Source organism: Notolepis coatsorum (assembly GCF_963971535.1).
Source record: "Notolepis coatsorum genome assembly, chromosome: 10".
Lineage (NCBI taxonomy): Eukaryota > Metazoa > Chordata > Actinopteri > Aulopiformes > Paralepididae > Notolepis > Notolepis coatsorum.
In genome coordinates, this window is record NC_140174.1 from 84111706 (window position 1) to 84138820 (window position 27115).

Below are 27115 nucleotides of genomic sequence, written 5' to 3' on the forward strand. Positions count from 1 at the left end.
GCTGTCCTGCAGCAGTCGAGACCCGCCTAGGATGGACATTACAAGGCCCCCTCGCTAAGTCTCTTAACCGAACAGCAGCCACTAACTGCCTCCACTCCAGAGTGACAGAAGAAGACACCACCCTCCTACAGCATGTCGTAAGGCTATGGCAGGGTTCGAAATTAACGGGGGCTCGGGGCTAAATGCCCTTGAAAATGGACAAAATGCCCTTGAAAATAATTTAAGGGGGGCACCAAATGCCCCCGACAGTTTACTAATTATATATATATTATATTATTATATATTATATGGAGACATTAACATTACGTTTTGTTTCATTTACGTGAATAGTTTATTTTTATTTACAAGTGAACCAAACTTCTCCTCCATTGCAAACACGCAAGTTGACGCAACGCTCCGAGTCCCAGCTGTGACACCCAAGTTCACCCCTGTGCGCACACTAGCTTTTGATCCGAGGGCGATGTCGACGTCACTCCTCCCCCTCTCATCTTTGGCAGGTGAGAAGCTGGCATTTTGAAGAGACAGACAAGATGGAGCGTTTTTTATTAAACTATAAAAACAAGGAAACAGAGTCTGAGAAGCAGATTCCCGGGGCCCAGGTCCTCAAATTAAAAAATGTAAAGCGGAGTACGGTGGAGTCGTGGGGATTAGACTGGTTAGGGGTTGAGGAGGATGCTACAGGCCAACATATTATTTATTGTAAAACGTGTCGTGAGAGTCCAGCTGCAAACACGGCTAATGTCCGAGGTGCGTGTGTTGATCTTTTTGTCCGCGGGACTACGACAGTCAAGAAATACAGTGCTTTGCGCCACCAAGACAGCCGCGGTCACAACATGGCATATGGTAAGTGTCGACAATTTTTATAATTTGTATGTTAATTTGCTTGAACGTTAACGTTAGCGGGTTTCTTTGCTAACTTAGGTAACGTCATTGCAATAGGCCACGTTTAGTACCACGTTTTGGACAGGCCGCAGGCAGCAGGCCGCAGGCGTAATTGTGCTTTATACAGTTTTTGATGATTGTTTTCCGTGTTTATGTTGTTCACAGAAGCGTGGACGAACAAACTGAAACGCAACGAGCCCATCGTCCAGTCAGTTATGAAAATGAATGCTGACCTGTTAAGCAAAATGGTCAAGTTATTTGACATAACGTACCACCTAGCAAAACAAGAGCTGCCGTTCACGTACTTCCCATCCCTGATCACCCTTGAGAAAAGGCATGGAGTAGATTTGGGGGGAACTTATGCAAACGACAAACAGGCACGAGTCTTCACGCAATTCCTGGCTGAGGACATACAAAGTCAGATGACCGAGGAGATCACATCAGCCAGATATGTCAGCATTCTGGTGGATGGCAGCACAGACAGACGAGCCTGTGAAAAGGAGGTGGTGTATGCCAAGTTCATGGATAAAGGAATTCCATCAATGAAATTTCTCGGGTAAGAAAAATATTCAAGACAAATGTCTAAACTCGGATACTAAGTTACTGTATATTAGGTATTTTTAAGCGAGCGACGGCAGGCAACACACTGTAAAAACTGAGCGAGCGTCATCTGGTCATTTTATATCAGGCTGTCAGCTAATTTTATTCAACCAAAACTGTATAAAATGCAATTCATAAATGGTTCAAATTAATTGAATTCAGCTCAATTCGATTTCAAATAGCAGTCTTTTTTATTATGTAGCCTATAGGTTACTAATAATTATTTAATTTAATTTATCTCTCTCTCTCTCTCTCTCTCTCTCTCTCTCTCCCTCTCAGCGGGAATGAGAATGAAACACGCAGACGCGGGCTCTCTCCTCTCTCCTCTCTCTCTCTCTATCTCTATCTCTCTCGCCCTCGAGATAAAGCTGGGAACGAGGTTACTCTCTCGCTCTCTCTCTCTCTCTCTCTCTCTCTCTCTCTGAGCGGGAATGAGAATGAAACACGCAGACGCGGGCTCTCTCCTCTCTCTCTCTCGCTCTCGCTCTCTCCTCTCTCCTCTCTCTCTCTCTCTCTCTCTATCTCTATCGCCCTCGAGATAAAGCTGGGAACGAGGTTACTCTCTCTCTCTCTCTCTCTCTCTCTCTCTCTCTCTCTCCTCTCTCTCAGCGGGAATGAGAATGAAACACGCAGACGCGGGCTCTCTCTCTCTCTCTCTCTCTCTCTCTCTCTCTCTCTCTCGCCCTCGAGATAAAGCTGGGAACGAGGTTACTCTCTCGCTCTCTCTCTCTCCTCTCGCTCTCTCTCGATAGACTCATTCATTGGTTGCGCGGTATTTGGGAAAATAATACGTTCAATAATAAGTAAGAACACTGGGATTGGGGTTCATTCATATTTATTAAATAAGTATTAACATATACATAATAAAAACGACAGCTTTGAAATCGAATCGAGCTGAATTCAATGAATTTGAACCATTTATTAATTGCATTTTACACAGTTTTAGTTTAATACAATTAGCTGATAGTTTAAAAGTGACCAGATGACGCTCAGTTTTTACAGTGTGGGTCATATGTCTTGTCCCTTTTTGATAGAATTGCAGAAGCAGCGAACACAACAGCAAGCGGAATCCTTGATTGCATAAACTCTGTCATGGTGTCGAAAGGCATTCCAAGATGGAAGGAAAATCTAATTGGATTTGGTGCCGATGGAGCTGCGACAAACTTTGGAAAACATCATGGTGTCTTTGCTCAACTTTCCTGTGACATGCCTTGGCTGATGGGAATCCATTGCGTTGCACATCGTCTAGAATTGGCCTGCAAGGATGCATTTAAAGACAGTTACTTCAACGAGGTTTGTAGTAGTTATAAACGTTATTTTAATAATAATATAATAATTTAAATTTAAATCATTATTAATTTAGTATATGGAATTTGGCATTACATTAATTTAGTATATTTTTGGCATCAATTTCATTTAATTTTGTTCAACAAATGTAATGGTTTCTTTATGACTGTAACTGCAACCAGAGTAAATAAAAAATCTTTCTGGAGACTCGGACAAAAATAAAGTGAATTATTTTCTTGTTTTTCAGATTGATGGCTTTTTGTCATCATATGCCACATTCTATCGAACGTCTCCAAAACGTGTTCGTGAACTTGGTGAAATGGCTGCCATACTGGAAGAGTCCATTCTAATGCCAGCCAAAGTAGAGGGCACTCGATGGGTGGACCACCGACGCAGAGCGCTTGTGGCACTCGAAAGAAACTATCCAACAGTGGTGGCACATCTCAGTGAAATTGGAAGCGAACACCGTCAAGACATCAAGAAACCTGATGCAGCAAAAGCCAGAGGTTGGCTGAAGAAGATCACTTCTTTCAAGTTCATCCTTCACGTGGGCCTTTACTTGGACATATTAGAAGAGCTATCACGCCTTTCCCTCTTGTTCCAGAGAGACAATGTGACACTGACAGAAGTAGTCAATGCAGTCATGGCATCTTCTGAAATATTGAAAGACATGCCAAAGTCCAATGGCCACAGGCTGAGATCAGTGAGAGGGGAGTGCAGAATGGGAGCATACAGGGGAGTTAAATTAACTAACCCAGAACAAAAAGTTGCATTTGATAACTCCCTTGAGGCGCTGATCAAGCCAGTCCTATGTCGTCTGGAGGAAAGGTTTGCCACATTCTCAGGCAAGGTACTGAGTGCCATGTGCACAGTGGATCCCAGCAACTGGCCAGAGGACCAGGACCTAGCTGGCTATGGAGATGATGAAGTATGGCTTTTACTCCAGCATTTCAAAGATATCGTAACCCCGAAAGGCTGTGAGATCAACACAGCGATGGCTGAGTGGGCACGGCTAAAAAAAATGCTGAAAAAATATGCACAGGTCAACTGGCGGTCAAGGTTGTTTGGAACCTGGAAAGATGAGTTCAAAAATATCATTCACCTCTTTGAAATAATCGAGGTTCTTCCACTGGCAACAGCCAAAGTGGAGAGATCTTTTTCCCTCATGAACCGGGTTAAAAATGACTGGCGAAACAGGCTGGAGACATCCACACTAGACCATTTGATGGTCATTTACCTTGAGGGCCCACCTGAGGGGGAGATGAACTTGGAGCCTGCCATTGCGAAGTGGTTCAAGGCAGGAGATAGGGCGAGGAGGCCCAACATTAAGCCTTATGGCCCCCAAGATGCCTCATGCTCTTGATTTGATTTATTAATTATGTAAGGCTGTTACCTCTCTGTTGTTCAGGCTGTTACATCTGTTTAATTTAATTTAACCAAATTTCAGATTTTTACTTTTAACAAAAACAATTGGTATGATCTCAGCAAGCATGATGTACAACCCTTATAGCAAATCTTTTTTTTGCAGTATGCTTATCTTTTGTATAGGTTGGTTTTATATGTATCCACAACATGAGCTGTGTTGTGAATGTGAATAAAATAATCAAATGAAGTTAACTGTTTGAGGTCATTAATTGAGTTGTATTTTTTAAATGATAAGGATGTTTAATAACCGTTTTCATCATAAAAATTAAGTGCCCCCGAAACACACAAAAAAGCCCCCGAAAAGCAATTAAGGGGGGCAAAAAAAGCCCTTGAAAAAAAATGTTAATTTCTAACCCTGGGCTATGGACACTAGAGACAATGCCCTTTAAGAACGAAAAGAAAGACATTCGTTCCAAGGAAGACATTTACGCTATAGCCCTCCTCGAGCAGGGGACAAAGAGAGTCAAAGTCAACGGAGTGATGAGATACGCAACTCCACTCCTGAGGCGAGAGGGTATGCCTACCTTCCACGCCCCAAAAGAAGCGACGGAGCGGTATCTATTGAACACAGAGCGGCGCCTAGCCAGAGACCCCGCTCAAGAGACTGTGTACCGCGCTGAGATTAACAAGCTAATCACAGCGGGACACATAAAGAAAATTGACATTAAAGAGGCCGATCAGACGACCGAATCATGGTACATGCCGCACCACAAAGTCCACCACAACGGCAAGGATCGTATTGTGTTCAACTGCAGCTACCAGATCGGATCACAAAATCTGAATAAAGAGCTCTTGCCCGGCCCAACACTCGGCCCCTCTCTACTAGGCGTGTTACTACGTTTCCGCCAAGACAAGGTGGCCATCAGCGGCGACATCAAAGGGATGTTCCTGCAGGTGAGACTAGTGGAGGAGGACAAGCCCCTGCTGCGGTTCCTATGGAGAGAGAGGATCGAGGATGAGCAACCAGCCATCTATCAATGGGAAGTCCTCCCTTTCGGAACCACATGCAGCCCATGCTGTGCTACGTTTGCACTGCAAAAGCACGTCGCAGAGGATCCAGCAGCTGATGAAGAGGTCCGACAAAGTGTAGGAAATAGTTTCTACATGGACAACTGTCTGCAAAGCGTCTCGACGCCAGAAGAAGCCGAGGCCCTTCTACTCAAGCTCCGCGCCTCCCTGATCAAAGGCGGCTTTGATCTCAGGCAGTGGGCCAGCAGCGACCTGCTAGTATTGCGCAGCCTCTCCCCCGAGGACAAGGCAGCAAGCAGCGAGACCTGGATGGCGACCATCCCAGGAGAAGCCCAAGAAATGACATTAGGACTAGTCTGGCGCTTCAAAACAGACTCGCTCCATTATAAACACACACCCCTGACCAAGGAGCAGGGAAGGTCGACTGCACTACCGACCACCAGACGGAGTGTATACAGAACACTCGCCAGACAATATGACCCGTTGGGATGTATTCTACCTTACACCACCAGGGCAAAGATGATTGTAAGAGCGTTATGGGACAAGGACCAGGGCTGGGACGACCCCATACCCGAGCACCTTGCGTCCACATGGAGAGAGTGGGAGACGGAACTCAGCTCACTCCCAGGTGTCAACATACGCCGCAGCTACTTCCCACCCACAGTGAGGCCGGAGACGTGCCAGATGGACCTGCACGTCTTCAGCGACGCCTCCGAAGTAGCCTACGGTTCAGTGGCCTACTTGCGTGCCTGAGAGGAGGGAGGAGAAATACATACTGCTTTCATCCTGGCTCGCTCAAGAATAGCCCCACGCAAGCAACAGTCTATCCCGCGTCTAGAGCTCTGCGCAGCCCTAGCAGGAGCGCAACTCGCCACGTTAACCCAACGTGAACTCACCATTCCGGTGCAAAGAACAATCTTGTGGTCAGACTCCACGACAGTACTCACATGGATCCGGTCTGATTCGTGCAGATACAAGGTCTTTGTGGGAGTCAGAGTCACAGAGATTCAAGATTTAACAGAAGTAGCAAGCTGGAGGTATGTGGACACAAAACACAACCCAGCTGACGTCATCACCCGGGAAATGTCCCTGGATGACCTCACCCGTCACAACCTATACAGTGACGGGCCAGAGTTCCTCAAGCTCCCGGAAGAAGAGTGGCCTACACCCACCCCACGGGAAGCGAGTAAAGAGGAGGCCGAAAACAAGAAATCTATGTTCTGTGGATTGAACACACTCGTCTCCACAGACCCCGACATAGACGATTGCCTCACTCTAGAGAGTGCGCAGCTAAAGACATTCCTGTGGCACCACCCAGAGGTTCAGCTCACTACTGACATTACAGCAGCTGACTACGAAGAAGCAGAACTTCTTCTACTACAACGAGCCCAGAGAGACTCGTTTCCCGATGAGCTAGACTGTCTACAGGGAGCAAAGCCCGTCCCATCAGACAGCAGACTGCTCCACCTAGCCCCCGAGAGCGACGCCCATGGTCTCATCAGAGTGGGTGGTCGTCTGCGGAGAGCTCCAGACTTACCGGATGACGTCAAGTACCCGATAGTCTTAAACAGCCGACACAAGGTCACAGAGCTGATCATAAAGAAATACGACGAGGATGTGCATCACGCCGGGGCAGAGAGAGTCTTCGCGGAGATCAGACGTCGTTATTGGATACTGCAAGGGAGAGAAGCAGTGCGGCGCTTCCAGCGAACCTGTCTAGACTGTCGTAAGTGGCGAGCGCAGCCCAGTATACCCCGGATGGCTGACCTACCTCCCTGTCGCCTCCGACTCGGCGACAAGCCTTTTCACTCCACCGGTATGGACTGTTTCGGCCCGCTGTATATAAAGAAAGGAAGAGGAACCGAGAAGCGGTGGGGTATTGTATTCAAATGCATGACCACCCGAGCAATGCATATAGAACTCCTTCCAACCATGAGCACAGACTCATTCCTTATGGCCTTCCGAAGATTCACATCGCGGAAAGGCAAACCGTCTATACTATTGTCTGATCACGGGACAAACTTCAAAGGCGGAGAAAGAGAGCTGAGAGAGAGCTTCCAAGCTATGGGCCCAGAACTTAAGACCCACCTCGCTCCATCCCAGATTGACTTCCAGTTTAATCCCCCGAACGCACCTCACTTCGGTGGAACTTGGGAACGAGAAGTACGTTCAATAAAGACAGCCCTGTACGCCGTGCTTGGGGCCCAGACCGTGGCGGAAGAAGTCCTAATGACAGTCCTCACGGAGATCGAGGGAGTATTGAACTCAAAGCCCCTCGGTTACGTCTCAAGTGATGTAGCAGATGTCAACCCAGTCACCCCCAACACACTCTTGATGGGGCGGCTGGACCCCGCGCTACCACAGACAATGTACAGGCCTAGGCCTGCCGCGATAAGCAATAAATCGATTAATTGCCGCGATAATTAAAATGAATGCAATGATTTTGACGGGCGCGATTAATTGCTATTTGCGCGTTTGTTTTAATGAGGCGGACCCAGTGCCCCTTGTCAGTCACTGTCCGTGTTGGGAGGCGGGCCGCTGGCTTTACTACAGAGCACAGCACATTGTGTCTATTCTACTAGCATTAACGTTACTCATACAAACAGAGTAAACACAGTTTTCAATCAATCAATCAACAACAACATTAACGAGACCCTCGTTGTGTCTATTCTGCTAACGCTAACGTTACCTCATTGTGTCTATTCTACAAGCGTTAACGTTAGCTAGGCTGTCTATGCTAACGTTAACGAGCATTAGGCTAACAAGCTGTAACGTTACCAGTCGCGTCTATTTGCTAACGTTAGCATTAGGTAATAACCGGTTTAAAATGGATGGTGATTACCTCACGTTGTGTCTATTCTACTAGCATTAACGTTACTCATACAAACAATCAATAGCGAGTTATATTGATCACGCTATGTACGATAGCCATGCTAAAACGCTAGCACAACATTAGCACCTAACCTAACAACAAGCCTTAACAAGTCAGCGATCTTTTTGCGAGACTAAACTCTCCGCTCGGTGGCAAATTGTGTTGTCGGTTTTGTTTAATGACTAAGTGACTAAGACGGGGAGGACGTGACCCTCTTGCGCCGCCCCTGTGCCTCAAATAGATCCGCTATCAACTCTATCTTTAATCTTTCAAAATGTTCAGTTGCTATCGCTATTAGCTCTATCTTTAATTTTTCAAAATGTACAGTTGCTATTGCATGCACTCATCTGTGTTTCACCACACACATGAGTGCATGCTTACCAACTGTCCGTCTGCAACACTACTATCACCGACATCTAAGAAGGGAGATCCCCCCTTGAACGGCCCTTCTAAGGTTTCTCTCCTCCACATTGCCTGTGGAGCTTTTTTTTCCCTATTGTTAGGTTTTAGTGAGTTTTTCCTTACCTTCGCGTGGGGTATGTCTGGGAGTGCTTGCATTCTTTCATTTATTTACATTCATCTAAAAAATGTTTGGACCCTATGGTGTTCTTGTTCTGTTCTTGACTTATTGTTATGTTGTCTTCTTGACTTGTTTAAAGAAGATCTGTACGGCCCATGGGGACATTAACGTGTGTTGTCGGGCCCTATAAATAAATTTGATTTGATTTGATTTGATTTAATCAATAAATGAGGCAGAATACACAGTGACTGTATCCTTTGTTTATTGCACTTGTGCCTGCTGCAAACATAATGATTATGAAATCCTAGAGACGCGTCTCTATTCAGTGGTCTGCAGTGTTTCACGTGACTTTTCTGGTACCCAAAAAGTACCTGAAATAATCACAACAATACTTCCGGTCCGGTCGGTGGGCTTCAAAATAAAAGTCTTAAACACCGGAAAAGACGGAGCGGTGGGCTTCAAAATAAAAGTTTTGGGAAATAAATTTCTCCAAAAAAAAAATTCTCTAACCGGTCGCAATAATATCGCTTATCGCGATATTTTCGGGGGCAATTAATCGCCCAGCAAAATGTGTTATCGTGGCAGGCCTATACAGGCCTGAAGAAGCGAACGGCCGAAGAATGTGGAGGTACAGTCAAGTATTGGCTGACAAGTTTTGGAACAGCTTCCTACTCCACTATCTACCGTCTCTACAGACCCGCCAGAAATGGGTGAAAGAGAGAGACAATTTGACAGAAGGGACAGTCGTCATGATTATCGACCAGTCACTACCCCGAGCTATGTGGCCGGCTGGCCGCGTTAGCAAAGTGGTCACCGGTGCCGACGGAAAGGTCCGAGCAGCCGAAGTGCTCGTCCAAGGACGGATCTACACCCGACCCGTGGCGAGGCTAATAGAACTGCCAAGGCTCCCCGATACTATCGATGACGACCATGACCCCATGACTTTGTGAACTGCCCGACCCCTCACAACAGACATTGAGTAGTGGACAGTGCGGTTAATCTGTCTCTGCTTAGCTAATTAGGTGGGACTAATTAGGAGGCGGCTGTTACAAAGGATCAGATTAAACCGAATATATATATTTATTGATTGATATATATTGCATAATATTTGTATATCGTTTGATATCCCTTGTATATTCCTTGTACATATACACGGAATATCCCTTTAGCCTAGTACAGACCATAATATTTCATTCTCCTATTGGACAGCGGTCCACAGGCGCCAAGGCCATGCCTCCAGAGTCAGGTTCAAAGCCACCGTCAAGACATGTCTGTACATGCCCGGCCTTGCCCAAGAAATGCGAGACAGAAATGAGGTTGGCACTAGATTGTTCGCTGTGCATATAAATATGGCGCAGGTGAATACAGAAGTACTTAGAGAAACCTAGTGTTGTTACCCAATAAGTTGAAGCCTCACCCACGATACTCCGTGCGGTGAAGTATGGCCTGTTTGGCCCCAAATAAGAGCATTGAGACCGCGTGCGAATTAATAACTGAATTGTCAGAGTTTGGCGCTATACCGTCGAGTGCGACATATTTCTATTAAGTCAGTAATAGTCTATTTGTGTATAGTGTATCGTGCGGCTAAAGTTCTACAGTGACCAGCATCACCAACGCTTCCTCGTATCAGCTAGAGAGCTTATCCAGGCTGGGCTGCTTTCATGGCGCTTTCACCCGAGGAGCCCTAGACGAGAACCGTGTGGACATGTACACTGGATTAATCTACCCGACGACTACATAGCCCTTTGCGGCTGGATTATATTTGCTTTTGGTCCTGTGATTAATGGAGCGGAGAATCGCCGACGCCTACACGTGTGTGGGATTTACCCTGTGAGGAGCCACGTCGAGTCTGCGCCTCAGAGAGCCTGAGGCAGGCTAGCTTTCTTCCCTGTGGATCTACAGGCTACGGAGAACAGCTGTATTCGTCTGTGGATCAAGATCTTATTGCACCGTCTCCCGTACTCAGAGTCTCCTTATCATCGTTGACCCAGGCTCTACTACCGACAGATCCTCTACCCCTGCTGGCTTACAACCGGGGGGACCCTTCCAGTATCTCCCGCTATATATTACTAGTGTACCATAGATATAATTCCCTAAGATTCAGGTTGTATAATTACCTCCTGCGTAACCAGAGAATGGACATTCATTATTGATTTGCCTACGCACATTCCTTTGCCTTATAAGCGCATCCAAAGTAAAATAGAGAAGTATATTATGTACCTTTTGCTGCAATAAATACTTAATTACAACTTTGTGTGGAACCGATTCATTGTGGGAAGTGTTCATCATATTTATATATCATGTACTGTATGGCCAGTAATTAAAGTACATAAGACGGTAGTGGTTTAATGATACCATACTTATCAATACAGTCAGGGAATTGTACCCCTCAGTTACACTAACAGTGTTTATTATTAAGAGTCCTAACAGTGTTTATTATTAATTAACGTCATAAACCAACTACCAGATTTATTTTGCACCAGGGAACTTGAAGGTTCCTGCCGTGCTCGCGGCAAAAGGGGGCGGGCTAGCGGCGTGGGGTCGTGGCCAATCAGAGAAAAGCTGAACACAAGTTGGTTGCCTTTAATATTCACGCGCCCCAACCGGCCAAACACACCAAACCCTGTGAGAGATATCAGTGGCAGAAGAAGAACTTCATCAGCCCTAATACAGACTTTTCTGGTCTACCTCTGACTGAAGATGTGAGTTCTCTCCACACACCACTGCAGTAGTTCCGCCGGTTTGTGTTCGAAGACATGATTGACTCTCTGACAACAAACACAAATGTGTACAGCCTTCAAACAACAGGAGCATCAGTTAACACAAGTAGAAAAGAAATAGAGCAAATGATGGGCATGCATCTGAAGATGGGCCTTGTACAAATGAATGGATACAGAATGTACTGGGAAGCCGACACACGACACGCCCCTGTAGCTGATGTGATGCCACGCAACAGATTTCAGTCTTTGTTGACCTCATTACATCTAGTTGAACTTGACAGTGCCAGAGAGGGAAAGAAGGACAAACTCTGGAAAATCCGTTCTACTGGTAGAGAGGCTCCTTGGTCACAGCATCCACTACGTGGGAACAGCAAGACAGGTAATGACCACAATAAAAACAAGCCCTTTACTTTTTGTGTTATCCTTTTAGTATTGCTTCTGTACCATATGCCAAACTTACTAATAAAATCATTTTCAATCACTCAGGTCCGCCTACCGAACTGCAGCCTCAAAGATGACAAGAGCTTGAAGAAGAAGGTGAGGGGTGCCTTTGACTACAGAGTAGGGTACATTAACTTACTCTGCCACAAGTGTGATGTTCGTCTGTGCATTTCAGGTGACAGAAACTGTTTCTGGGATTATCATTGCTAAAAAGCAAGTGATTGTAAATGGTGTTCAAAGTGACTTGCAGTCACTTGGAGGATGAGATGGGGGTGCCTGTTTCATTTTGCGGAGCAGGTGTGATTAGTCAGGAATTGTTTGCAAACCTTTAGCAATGCAAATCAGAGTTGACCAGACAGTATTGTGTGACCAGTGTATATTGTAATTAGGTTTATTTAGTACATGTATTGTACTGTTTTCCATTTTGTTGTTCTTTTAATAAAATCACAATTCAAAAAAATGATTGATGTTATTATTCATAATGTATACTGTTCTGAGGCCAAATATTATTCATAATGTATACTGTTCTGTGGCCAAATAATAAACCATAACCATATAAATTAACCGTTAAGTTGTTTTAGTGAAGTATATAGACATGTGCCATGTTATTCTGACAGTGAGTAAAAATTGCCTATAGGAAATTCTGCTACCCGATATAATATAATAATAATAATTTTTTTTTTTTAAACACTATATTTTCCTCTCCAAAGTACTCCTACAACACCATCTGAAAGGTTGGGGGGGGATGTTACACGTAGAAATATCCGGGTCTTGCAGGGTTAAACACCCCACCAGTAGTTCAGAACCTAAAATATCTGGGGTCTCTATGCATCCTTCAGTTACAGTCACTGTGTCAATTAATTACAAGAATTGAGAGAGAGAGAGAGAGAGAGAGAGAGAGAGAGAGAGAGAGAGAGAGAGAGAGAGAGAGAGAGAGAGAGAGAGAGAGAGAGAGAGAGAGAGAGAGAGAGAGAGAGAGAGAGAGAGAGAGAGAGAGAGAGAGAGGGGGGGGGGGGGGCGAGAGCGATGGAGAGAGAGGGAGAAAGAGATACTCGTATTGAATATATCTGACTCCACCCTGCTGGATCTTAGCATCACTAAACACTGTCTCTCTTCCTCGTCTGGTGCGGTGATTTATTTGACCGATGTGATTTATTTGACGTTAATTATAATAATAGCACTCACCTCGTGTGTGTGTGTGTGCGCGCGCGCGCGCGCGTGTGTGTGTGTGTGTGTGTGTCAGTGTGTGTGTGTGTAGGCTCACCGCTGGTCTCGGACTGATCTTCTTGGTCTGGAACGACATTCTGCTGTCCGGTGTTGCTCGCGCAACGCGCTGCCTGCTGTTTAGTGATAAACCCGCCGGTAAGGACAAAGAGCGCAAGAGGAGGGAGAGGTCGCGACTCGCGAGTAAATAGATTCTCAAAAATGCCGGTTTTATCTGCAGTAAAATAATTATGTGTCTGATTATGTCTATGTCCTCTAGTAGAAGATGCAGCCCGGTCGCGCGCAAGACAATATGGTCCGTTCCGCCACCAGACAGACAAACGGAGCCACGCCCCTTCCCGCCATCTGCTCATTAATATTTATACAGGAGATGAGGAGAGGAGAGGAGGTGGGGGGGGATGAGAGGGCGAGAGAAGGGATGAAGAGAGGAGAGCAGGGTAGAGGAGAGAGGAAGAGAAGAGATGAGAGGGGGAAGAGGAGAGATGATTGAGGCGGAGAGGAGAATAGAGGAGAGAGGAAGAGAGGAGATGAAGAGAGGAGAGTGGGGGAGAGGAGAGTGGGGGAGAGGAGAGAGGGGTGTAGTCTGGTCAGTTTGGGGCAAATATGGGGTCAACAAGGCTGAAAATCATGATTAACATTTGAGCCAATGTTTTTCTGTAGGGTCCAATAAAGAAAAAAATGCAAGGAGCCCAAAAAATTAGGTAGGCGAAGTCTCTGAAATGGCCACGCCCACTTTTTAGACCTGAAATTCTGTATCTCAGCTCCTGAAGGTCGCACAGAGTTGATTTTTGGCAAACAAATGTGGGAATGACACATTTATATTAGTGTTATGAACAGACATATGCCCTAAAACCTTTACTTTTTGAGATATTCATGAAAAACCTTTTTTTTTTAAATCTCTGAATTGATCAGTGCCCAAGCCACTTCAGCCAAATCTGCTCATGAAGGCCATGCAGTTAGTTTGGGCCAAAGTTCTAAATCTACTCATGGGGCATACTAGTGTTTAGGTTGAGGCTTTGTTAGAAGATGAGGACCCCAACAACCACCCAAGAAACAAAGCAAACCACTTGAAGTCCAACAAAACTTTATTTGAACACATCACACATCCCATCACACAGGATTCAAACACTTGCTGAGGCACTTGCAATACATGAGACATCCCCCTGCCAGCACAAGAACATGAGGTGCATTTATTAGATCTACAGCTACACACCCCTGTTACCTGAGACAATGTGTCTCCTGCGGAAACTGTGCTCCACTTGACAAAGAGTTCCTCCCCATCGGTAGTCCATCCCCATTCAATAACCGGGGGACAAGGGAGTTGTAGAAGGCTGTTCCCCCACAGCCACCCTGCCTGGAATGTAGCTGTCAACAGATGCTGTAGAAGTGCATCCTGGCTTGGGGGCAGGTCTCGCAGCTCATGTTTAACTGAGTGCTTGAACAGCTGGAATCTGAGTCCATCTATATTTGCACAGTTGTACAGTCCAGCCTTGTTGTACCAGCTCATTACCCAGGGTTCAATAACTTCCATGCTGTTCTTAACAGTCTCGATACTAGGGCAGCAACTTAGTCCTCTCAATGCAGCAGTGAGCTCTGTCAACATACTGTGGTTCATCCAGGCTTTGAATTGAGCATTCTTTGAGTGGCCAAAGAAGGCGCTGACAGAATCACAGGCACTGAAAGAATGGAACACAGGCATGGCATCAGCCACATCTCCACCAAGCTTCTTAAGTGCTTCTGTGATTGAGTAGAACTGGCGTTTGTCCGGAACAGCAAAGTCGACGATAAGTTGCAAATCATAACATACTGACAGGAACTTTGTAGTGAACCCTAGTAGGATGACAACTACATCGGAGTCGACTGTTCTAACCGTAACTGACTTGATCCCCTTGATGACCTTTATATTATGCTCCTGCTTCTGATCACATGCAATCTTCGAAAATCGGTTACCTCTGGTGTTTACTGTGAAAGAGCCTGATAGAAATTCCTTGAACAACTCTGGGTGTCTCTGTTAACAGAATTCGGCTATAGGGCGACAATAATGTGGTCAAGAGGCATGGTTTCCATCTTGAGCCCAAACTGGCGTGGTTTATTTAATCACATGTTAAGCAGCAGTCACTGTAGGTCTTCTCTTACTGAGAGACATGGGGGAGAGAAGGAAGTGGGTGTATACATTTTATTTTATACTCACCACAAGGTGGTGTACCTGAGTGGCTCCGCCTAGAGCGCCCTCTAGTGGAAACAGATATATATGCAACTAAACAGTTACTAGTGTAAACAGCCATATGTGCAGTTAGACAGTTACTAACAATCCTACACAGAATCTCTGACTTCAACAGTCTCCATTTTAGCTCTTTGAGATCCTGAAGAAACACTGATGTAGGGGCGGCCGGGTAGCGCAGCAGTCTAAGCGTCTGTCTACCACCGCAGAGACACTGGTATCGAATCCAGCTGTCAGCGGTGCCTCCGGCTTGGCCGGTCGTCATACTGGCACAATCGGCAGTGTCAGCGGGAGGGAAGCCGGTGGGTGGTAATCTGGTCGTTGTAAACAGCAACTCCTATAGGTCGGTCAGGGCGCCTGCACAGCGAGGAAGGGATCTGGGTGAGGCAGTGTGCCCTCCCACGCGTTACACTCACCCAATGAGAGTCCTCGCTGCCATTTGAAAAGAGGCTGCTGGCTGTCTCCTATGTATCGGAGGAAGCATGTGATAGACTTCAGGGCTCCCTAGACCGGCAAGTAGGGGGCAAATGCGCGCAACGACCAGGAAGGGGAGGGGGTAATTGGCATAATGACTAAATTGGGATGGGAGGAAAATACAAGAAAAATAGTGGAGGAGAAAAAGTGGATAAAAATAAATAAACACTGATGTCCATCTGGCATAGTGTGTATGATCAAGTGCAAAGTAAAGAGGAATGAGCTGCTCAAGTGCACTGATCATCATGATGAAGTTGGCCTCCCGAAAGGATCTGATGAAGATAAGAACCTTCTTGATTGCTTCAAGGACATTGGTCCAGTAGTGAAACATGGGGCTGTTTTCATTGGCCACCCAATTGCTCCAAATCAAACTGTTGTCCTCTAGATGTTTTGCCTGGAATGCCTCATCTCTCTTCTTGGCCAGGACCACAGGCAGGATTTGAATGCAGTATCTAGCCTCCTTTATGGAATTCACATCACATACAGCAGTTGTCAGACCAGTGATGTTCAGATTAGCTGAGGTTAAGATGGTATCCAGGCCACTGCAACCTGGCCTGGGTTAAGATATCTTCATAGGCGGCGCGTATATAAGGCCAGGGGAGGCTATGCCGACCCAGTCTGTGCATTATTATAGGCAGCCTAGGCTACGATATTGTGTGTGTGTGGGCTGCTGCAGCCCGGTGGTGACAATACGCAAGGGTCGGCCAACCAAGGTGTCAATGGCAGTAGGTGTGGTGGCCGTTTAACATTCCAGACTGTAGGCAGTAGCCAATCACGCCGCATCATCAAACTAACCGATGCCAGGCTGGTCTTCAAAATCCTCCATGGTCTGACTCTAGCCCCACCCCCACTTTCCGATTTTTCACATCCAGGTTTGCGTGTAGTCTTTTACCAACAAACTTGCAGTTCCGCGTTCGGGTTCAGAACTGTTGTACCGGGTGGCGTCTATTAGAATCCTAACGCTAATTTCCATTAAGGACAAGTACATTTAGCAAATCAGCCCTCTCCGTGAGAGCTGCCAAGACCTGGAACTCCATTCCAAGTTACATGCCGCCTGGGCATAACACGGATCACCTGAGGCCAAGGGCTTGCTCTACGAGGGCATGATGAGACTGAGTCAGAGTTAATCAAACCGTGGAAACTTTTTAGAGCTACTATGTACATTGTTTTCAAAGCATGATGAGATCCAAATTTCGGAAAATGTTTCCTTCATTGCCGTCGGCACCGCAACTTGTGAACGGCCTTTCCCAATGAGGCGCATCCGAAACTTTTGTTGCATTAAGGTAAGACAATGATTAATCATATTGGATGCCTTCATTTGAACAATTAATTTGCACTATATGAAATGAGTGGGGCTCGCTGTAGTAGCCTAGTAGACGTGGGTGTGTGTATTGTATGACATCAGAACCTGGACAGCACCGTTTGCGTGCAAGCAAAAAAGAAAAAGGGAACATTTTGCGCGCTCCGCACGACTCCCATCCCATCTATAGCCTACCCTAATGTCCAGCTCACCCGCCGCCTATGGATATCTTGTGTATGATACTGCTATTCTCATGACATGGAGCTGAAGCTGTTCGGTGTTGCTAGCATTGTCAATCACTGGCATGATGCAGTTGATTGTTTTGGGGACATCTGTCTTGTCACGCTCCTTTGAAGCATGGTGTGAGGTCCAAGTTACAGGCTGTAATGCATCAGATCCAATGTTCTTCATAGCCGCCATCAAAAAGTCTTCCTCCTCTCCCATGCTCTTCTGAAACACAACTCCAAGCTCTGCGTCAAATTCCTCAACATTGACGGTCTGTACAGGGCGATGGGACTCCTTCGAGACCTTCTGCTCCACTACACTCAGATATTCCTCCAACACTGTTTCCAAGCCCGGTGCATGTGGGTCAATGTCCCTAACAGATCTTCTCTCTCTTGATATGCCTTCCCCTGGTTCCCGGGGAAACTGCAGACAACTTATTGCAGTAGCATTGCAGTTCTTTGTTGCTGTAGGTCGGAGATGAACTTTGTTCATTGATGTTGTCATCTGTGAATGTTGTGAATAACCCTTGTTTCAGGACGTGAGGAAGCAACATTCCCTGTGATCTGAGGAAGAGGTCTTTCATTGACAGGGAGATTTCGTCAAAGCAGACAAGAGTAGCAGAGTATGAATGTGTCAGGCCTAGTTCAAATGTTGTCTGTGTGGTATAATATATCCTCATGTAAATATATCCCCCTCCCATGTGTTCCCTTTACCTGTGCCCCCCCCCCCTCTCTGTGGAATAATCACCCCCCTCCCCTGTGTCCCCAAACCTGTACCCCCTCCCCCCCATCTGACCTATCAAATGGGACCACACACCCCCTTTGTTGAACTATAAAGGGCTCTTCCCGACCACAATCAAGGCTTCTTACCTGGGTAATTTCAGCTGATCACCTGGGGCGAGAGCCTCAGCCATTCTCTCTATGTATTCTATCTGTTTGGTTAATAAACCTTGTTATTATCCAAGCCTCGGTTGACTGAGCACATTCTTCATCAGGATATCCACAAATATCCCACAATTGGCGTCTACGAACTTGTGACGGACTTTTTGCGTCCTCCCGGCGTGCTGTATTGTTTTCAGCTATACAGAGAAAAGTGAGTATAATAGGATGGTCGACCAAAAATGTATGGAAGGAATTAAAACTTTCCCGCTTTTCTCTGTGCCAGGTGAATATTACAGAATGTTGTCAAATATTGAGATCATGGCTGAGTGAGAATAATGTGCATTAATATATCTGATCTGTATTGAGAATCGTACCGGGGAAACGCGTGTACCTGGGTCCTTATCTGGACAGATGTTCTGAAAGGATGGGTTGTCTGTGCTATTCCCGGATTTGGCTGTTGCCAAACCGAAAGTTAGGGCACAAAATAATCGGTTGTTGGTTTGCTAACCCAAGTCTAGCTGATGCAGGCTAAAATATAGGCAACAAGGCAAGAAGCGTGGGCTTATTATGATGTGATATCCATGGAAAACGCTACTCTATTGGAACCTATTAATTACCAGAGTAGCGTCATAATATTCATTGTTTCAACCTCAAACTAAACCCACAATATCTTCCATTCCTGAAAACGATGTATTTGGATTGAATTCCAATTGATTATACAGATAGCGGGAAGATGACCTGTCTCGGGAGTACGTGAATGTACATTTAACGAGTCGCAGGTCGAAGGGACCGTGAGTGTGATTAAAAGGTATATATAATCTAATATATCGCTGGTAAATTTCGAAGTCAGGTTCGGTCGTTATGATTTTAATAACGATGTGTAGTTATATATCAAGGGTATGAATGCCTTGTCGCAACAGATGTTGGTCGACTAAACGTAAAGCGATCCAATACAGTCAGATATACACACACGTTAACTTATATGTATTATTGTTTGTTTGTCTGTTTAAGTCTCGTTTGTATGTGCACAAGTATTATAGGACCCGTCGCGTTGCTTTATTGAGTCAAGAACCGGCTACGGATAGCGCGACGAGCATTGAGAGACTAGTTACCGTTATACAAAGAATAACATTGAAGTGCAGTTCACGGGAACAAACTAGGATAGTAATTTCCGGATTCCGCAGAACACCGGCCCACGGGAACGGCCATTTGGGGAAGTATAGTTTTATCGTTTTAGTTTGTTTACGTTTCACATATGCACAGGCGCGTTCATTCGGTAACAAAACGCTGGTATAGGAATTCCAGGCTATTGAGAGCTCGTGGAAAAATACTGTTTGAATTACAAAGCGTTATTTCCGAGGCGAATGAGAACACACGAACGTCGCATGAAGCAATGACGTGACGCTATGCGCGCCGTGAAATTATTATTTTATATTAAACTATCCATAAGCGAACGTAAAGTGTAATGTGCCCAAAGCCAAGGGTGCGTGAAATCCACGTGTAGTATATGTTTTATTTGTATATGTATGTGCGCGCTGCTATTGGAAAATGTTGAGTTGTGGTGGCGAGATGCGGGTTGCTGACGACACGTAACTGATCCAACCCAACACAACAGCTGTCCCCGGTGAGTATAAAAATCATAAATATAGATGCATTGATTGATTGAAAACTTTATTAACAGATTGCAGAATGGGTACAATACAGCACAGCTCAATACACAATTGTTAAGGGGATGCAGACCAGAGAGAGACTTTAGATTTGTTTACATCAGGGTCCCCCATTTTCAATACCAGATTTGTTTACATCAGGGTCCCCCATTTTCAATTTATCAGAACATATTATGACATACATGACAGACAGATAGTCAGTACTGCTACATCTGTACATTTATGACATACCAGATTTGCAAATTCAGTACTTTTTGTGATACAAAAGGAGTCAAGAAAAGGGAGTCATTTGACGTAGAAACTGTACATATACACAACTATCAGTTAAAGCAAATTACAACTATCTCAGATCACTTGAGTGTTTATGTGCTTTAATTTACACATTATAAGTCACATAAAGCTAATTACAATGTCTGTTTCAGAATTATAATACATCTGTGGGCGTACCGGTCATACTGACCATGGGAGCTAAACAAACACTTCCGGTTCCCAATATATGGCAGTACAGGAATTGTAGTCCACATAAACAGCGTTAGATTAGACTTTATAAGCTTTCAATGTTGAAAACTTGGAACACAAACAACATAGATCATGTTTAAAAGTAAGATGTTTAGGTTATATTCACTTGAGTTAATGTGTTTATCTAAAGAACCAATGAAAGATAACTAGCCCTTTCCATTGTAAGACATTTTAAACATGATTCAAAATGTGTGGGTCCACATATGATGCTTGTGTACATATGCGATATGATTGATAAATGATAACACTATCATTTATCCTAGAACGGGATGGATGAGATCTAGCTAATGTTTGTTGAGCACACAGACAGTAGAAAAGAGTGGAAAATTAACATGTGTTTGTATTTACAGATCTGGCTCTGAGGCGAGATGCAAAACAGTGAATGACTACACCCAAATTGTATCACAAAAGACAGAAAATCCAACAATTTGCATGTCAACCGAGAGACAGTGCAGAGCTGAGAGACAATCGATTGACCATTTGGAACAAATCTACATCCAAAACACCCACATGTAAATTTCTTCAGAGTGGGCACTTGGGAGACAAAGCAATGCAAATGCCTGCACTCGTGACCACATACTTGATGAACTCACCTAGCGGTGGATGGCAACAGAGAACCACTTAATTAACATGAATTAGACACCGGTGATGAATTTGCAGTTATGAAAATCTACCTAACTCCCATACTAACAATAACTAACCAGTCGTTTTCATCATCTCTTTTCAAAAGACACATGAATTAGAGAAGTGCCCGAGATGAAAGATATGATGAAAACAACTACTTACAATCCCCTCCTTCTATTCTCTGTTCATAACCAATAACATGCATGACTTTCCTTAGACTATTCTTTTAACAACTAATACTCTCCATGATTGCAAAATTATCAACCACCAAAATTGCAGCACAATTATCTAAATGTACAAGATATCAACAACATTGATCATTTAGCTGACACTTTTATCCAAAGCGACTCACAGGTTCTGTACGACAGGACATCAGGCAAGGCACACCTCTATCAGCTGAGTAACAATGGTCATCAAAGTGTTGAGTGCTACAGTGTAGATTAGTTTATTAGGACAAATGCATGACAGTAAGGTTAGTTAAAACGTAGATGACAAAACAAATGATTGTTTTTCATGCAAAAATTAACTGGCTACCTAGATTTTATGTTTTTTCCCCATGCTATGCTATGATGAGCCATACTGAGATGTGAAAAACGCCAGAGAAGTCGTGGCGAGGTAAGTATCCTGAGGCACACCCAACGCATCCTGAGGTAAGATCAACTTCAATTTAACACCACAGACTATTTTATCTGATTCAAGACTTTGGCCATTCATTTACAAATTTTATTTAAAGCCTAATGCTGTAAGATCTAGTTAGACACAAGATCTGATAAAATTGTAGTGAATGTGACCTTCTTGACGTAAGTTATCACTGCTAATGCAATTGGTTTGCATTTCCTATTGTCAATTAAGTGATTTTATTTACTATGAATTGAATTAATCCCAAAATGATTTTCCACTTTAGCAGAAAGGCGTTGAATCATTTATGTGAGGAGTTTTCTAAGGCAGTGTTTATCACCCTCAGATCACGAATTGGTGAGAGGACAGGACGAGTGAGACGACGCGCGACCTGAACCACGAAGCTGCGGACACAACCAATGACGATTCGGACAATAAGAAGAGATCTAAAGACGATAAAGGGCGAGAATGTCTCCTTCACTATCGCAGCAAGCGGGCAGCCAGAGAGACTGTATAGGATTACTAATGCTTTCACCAGCCAAGAAATAGGCCTGTCGCAGTACACCTACCCCATCGCCAAGCTGATGGATAAATATGTGCACCTGCGTCAACTACCTATCCCGCTCATAGACGGTGCCACCCCGACCCTGCTGATAGGCTCCGACCATGCAGACCTCATAGTCCCGATAGACCGGGTCCACACAGGGCCCAGAGGCTGTCCTGCAGCAGTCGAGACCCGCCTAGGATGGACATTACAAGGCCCCCTCGCTAAGTCTCTTAACCGAACAGCAGCCACTAGCTGCCTCCACTCCAGAGTGACAGAAGAAGACACCACCCTCCTACAGCATGTCGAGAGGCTATGGACACTAGAGACAATGCCCTTTAAGAACGAAAAGAAAGACATTCGTTCCAAGGAAGACATTTACGCCATAGCACTCCTCGAGCAAGGGACAAAGAGAGTCAAAGTCAACGGAGTGATGAGATACGCAACTCCACTCTTGAGGCGAGAGGGTATGCCCACCTTCCACGCCCCAAAAGAAGCGACGGAGCGGTATCTATTGAACACAGAGCGGCGCCTAGCCAGAGACCCCGCTCAAGAGACTGTGTACCGCGCTGAGATTAACAAGCTAATCACAGCGGGACACATAAAGAAAATTGACAACCAGAGGCGACGACAACAACCGTGGGAGAACCATCCAACCCAGCCCACAGACATCCCCAAGAAAGTGGAGCAGAGGACCACGAAGGAGACTGACCAAGGAGACACTGACGAAGAGGAGATCAAACTTTGACGGCCTCCACCCCGGCACTGCAGACCAAACCCATCACCTGCAGATGGGAACCAAAGCCCCGACCATCAAGGTGGATTCCCATGACAAGATTGTCATCCGTGTGAGAGAGAGCGTCCTACTGACTAGCCACTACACCGGCGGGCCCTCGCCCTCCATCAAGTGGTACCGCAATGACGAGGAGAGGACAGCGAAACCAGCACAACACATTCAAAAAACGCCCTGACCACCATGTCTCTGGGCCTGATGGGAGCCAAGCGTGAGCACAGTGGCAGACATGTGGTGGTGATGGAGAGCAGCGCAGACAAGTGACCCTTGACAGGGAATGGACGGCGACCAGTGAATATTCCCGACTGCATCGTCAAGAAGAGACACATAGCAAATGAGACCTGTGGACGAAGAGACTTCTGAATACACATTGTCCAAAATTGTTATGTATTTATTTACTTTTTACTGTCTTACTGCCACACGACAGGCTCACAGAAACATCAACTGAATGTACGATACGTTCAACACACAGCAGGTCACCACAGAAGGACACATCCCTGGCAGAGAACAGATGGTCAACAGCGACGCAGCAACTGTCAGATTCACAAACAAGAGATGTTTCACAAAGTTCATATGTATCAAGAAAATTATGAACTAAGAATATGATGAAATACAACCAATAAGATTGCAATAACCAATTTATAATAACAATAAGGAATGATCACAGAGTCACATTGAAAAATTATATTGTTAAACAGGGCAGAACCAGTTGGATTGTTCCAAGACACCAAGTTTGTTTTGACCACAGAACAATGCATAACGATTATCATAATCACCTTTTATATTAACCACTAGGTTAACGGTTTTCAATTTTATTTTGACACATTAGCCACTAAGGTAATGTCTATTGTATGTATTTATTTAATTTTTATGTGTTACTGTTTGGCCCTGCCACACGACCGACAGAGAACACCTTGTCAACAACGACACAACATCATTCAGATTAATACCTTCACAAGCAGGAAACTTTTCACACAATTGTATGTATCTGCAAAACGATGAACTAGGGATGTGATGAAAAGAAATCAATGAGAAAGCATTAACAATGGTTAGTAATAATGAGCTAAAATGTATTGCTGAAGGAAGAAGTGACCACATGATCACATTACATCACATTAGAATTACTTAGGTTACAAAATTGTATTGTCAAACAAGAAAGAATCAGTTGTTTTATTCTCTCATAGAAGAGGACATGTAACGTTGTTTTGCACCTGTATGGTGAACCATTGATAGTATATGCACTAGAATTACATACAGAAGCGATGCATAAGACGTTTTATCTCCTCATTTATAGAGAAGAAATGGAGAAAATTGCCTGATTCTAAGTAAAGACCAACAAAGCTGAGGCAATCACAGATGAAAGGACACTCAAACTCAGATTAAATACAACTGTATCCTAAGTAATTTCATCAAGAATCATCACAAAATGTGCAAAAATATATATATATATTTGTGAACAGTTTCCCATAATCAATCATGTTAGTTTTATTAACCACCAGGTTAACGGTTGTTAAAATGTTTTTGTACACATTAGCCTTATGTGTAAATCCGATTCCTAATAATTATGAACACAATTTTGTTTTTTCACCCTGGGCACTCTGACCACACAGACAGTGCATGTATTTAATTGGTTTATTACGATGCCTGTATGCACAAACGATCACATTAGCTCCCCAGAGTCACGACATGAACGACTGAAGGTATGCCAAGATATTTGCACAGCGATAGCTTCTAATGATTATGTTAATTGTTGTTTGATATCAGAGATGAGGACCACTCATTGATATAGGTATTTTGAGCGATTAATAAAAGAAAAGGGTGATATCTATTCCCACATCTCTGATATCAAAATAACACAGACCGCAGTCCAGTCGATCATGTCATGAATCATGTATGTAAATAATTCTATTAATCATGTATGTAAATAATTCTAATTTTAAACTATTATCCCCACTTTTACCTGTTCCAAACAATCCTGGCATATTATACATTAATCTCACCCACATTATAAGAAAGAAAAGTGAGTATTGTGGTATAATATATCCTCATGTAAATATATCCCCCTCCCATGTGTTCCCTTTACCTGTGCCCCCCCCCCCTCTCTGTGGAATAATCACCCCCCTCCCCTGTGTCCCCAAACCTGTACCCCCTCCCCCCCATCTGACCTATCAAATGGGACCACACACCCCCTTTGTTGAACTATAAAGGGCTCTTCCCGACCACAATCAAGGCTTCTTACCTGGGTAATTTCAGCTGATCACCTGGGGCGAGAGCCTCAGCCATTCTCTCTATGTATTCTATCTGTTTGGTTAATAAACCTTGTTATTATCCAAGCCTCGGTTGACTGAGCACATTCTTCATCAGGATATCCACAAATATCCCACATCTGTAACAAGTTTTTGAATCTGTTCATTGAATAGAGCTTCAGTGTCAGATGTCCATTCACAGGCTCTTCAACAGATCCGTGCCTCTTTCGGATGACAGATTGCGATTGCTGTGAATGGTTGTTGGTTTTTGGTCTGATCCTTGTGTTGAAGCTTACGGTCTGGCACATTTGTTCAAGGTGGGTCGGAAGGTCTTGATATCTCGCTGTTCCATCACAAAGTAGTGACATAAGCATCTTTAGTTTGAGATTGTTATTTGTCCGTAATCCTTCTGTAGACAAGTCAGAAAGCTGTGTGCCTTGACTGTCTCTCCGGTTCTTTATGATTGCATCCCGAACAGCCTTTGTGACTTTGCAAAGTGAATCCAAAAACTCACTGTTACTGATTACATTGTCCAAACTACCCTTCCTAATAACAATGTAATGCGCCCCTGGCTCTTTCAGCACTACATTTAGGTCAAGGCGGCTGTTTGACAGTTTGTCAGCTAATCGTGTCAAGTGAGATCAAGTCAAGTCAAGTCAAGAGTTTTAATTGTCACGGCATACAAGTATACAATGAAATGCGGGTGGTCTTGCCCGCAACGATGTGCAATACAGTGGTACAACATATAATAGAATCCAATAAAAAACAACATTGTGCAATAAACAGGTAACAGGTAACATGGTGTGACATCTCGGTATCTGTACATCTGGTCGATGCCCAAGTCTTCAATTTTCTGCAGATAAATATTCTCAAGTTTGTGAAGATCAAAAACATTATCTGAGCTGTCATCAATGCAGTTCTTTACTGCTTCCATGGCAATATACTCAGTGTACTGGATCATGTCTGGAGAGTTCTGTGATGAAATTTGGAATGGCTGCGATTTTTCACAAATATCTGAAAAAGTAAAGGTTTTAGAGTCTATGTTTGTTCATAACACTAATATAAATGTGGTGTTTCCGCAACTTTGAGCCCAAAATCAACTCTCTGCGGCCTCCAGGAGCCGAGATACAAAATTCCAGGCCTAAAAAGTGGGCGTGGCCGTTTCAGGGACTTCGCCTAGCAAATGTTTTGGGCTCCTTGCATTTTTTTGTTCATCAGGCCCTAAATGAACAGAAAAACATTGGCTCAAATGTTAATCATTTTTTGCAGCCATTTTGCCTAAACTGACCAGACTAGTGAGGAAGAGAGGAAGGAAGGAAAGGGGGAAGAGGAGAGTAGAGTGGGGGAGAGTATGCTGCTCCTACATTGTGTTTGAAGATATGAATATTACTATGTTGGCAGGTTCCTTTCATATGTGGCTTTATTGTCTATGTTCTCTAAATTAGTTTGCATTGTTGATATAGTTTATGTTAATTAGATTATGTGAATCTATACGGCAATACATTCAGATTGAACTCTGCCATTGGAAAGAGCAGAGGTCATTTATAGGCCTGATATTCTATATTCTATAATAATATTTCAAATAGCATGTGTCCAGATGGCAGAATTCAGTACTGTATCTACAAAACCTTCTGTTTAATCATCTTCCCTTTATTAATTTGCTTACATTTTTTGTACATGTGATCTCAAGAAGGTGCTGAACAAGCTCAGTGGCATGTCTGGTCATGTTTAGCATGGTGTTATTCACCGTCAAAGATAAAAAAAAGAATATGAAAAAAAGAATAGAATTGATATTCTCCTTTGGTTCATTACAATTACTCAAGCCTAGTAACAGACATATTTCTGACACTACATTCTACATTCCCTGAGATCCATAGATGTCCCTATAGATACCAAGAACATGCAAATGGTCCTTGTAGAAGTGGAGCAATCTTCCATATACTTAGGTATGTATTTTTAGGCGGATTTTCTGAAAATATGGCTAGGGCTTAAGAGGTTAAAGAGAGATAAATTACATTATCTTTATTATCATATATTATTCATTAAAGGAGACATATTATGTC

At 44.2% G+C, this 27115-nt stretch overlaps 1 protein-coding gene across 2 annotated transcripts in view; it reads right to left on the reverse strand.

Annotated features, from left to right (window-relative positions):
• Positions 1 to 27115, reverse strand: part of dpysl4 (dihydropyrimidinase like 4) — a gene marked incomplete at both ends in the record, with an annotated part of 180158 nt that overhangs the window by 143721 nt on the left and 9322 nt on the right. The window contains one exon of one of the 2 annotated variants that reach the window (XM_084322448.1): positions 12981 to 13019. The exons of the other annotated variant lie outside the window; for it this stretch is intronic. Coding sequence (XP_084178574.1) covers positions 12981 to 13019 — 39 coding nt within the window. Of the gene's footprint in view, positions 1 to 12980; positions 13020 to 27115 lie in introns of those variants that run through there. 2 annotated transcript variants of the gene reach the window in all.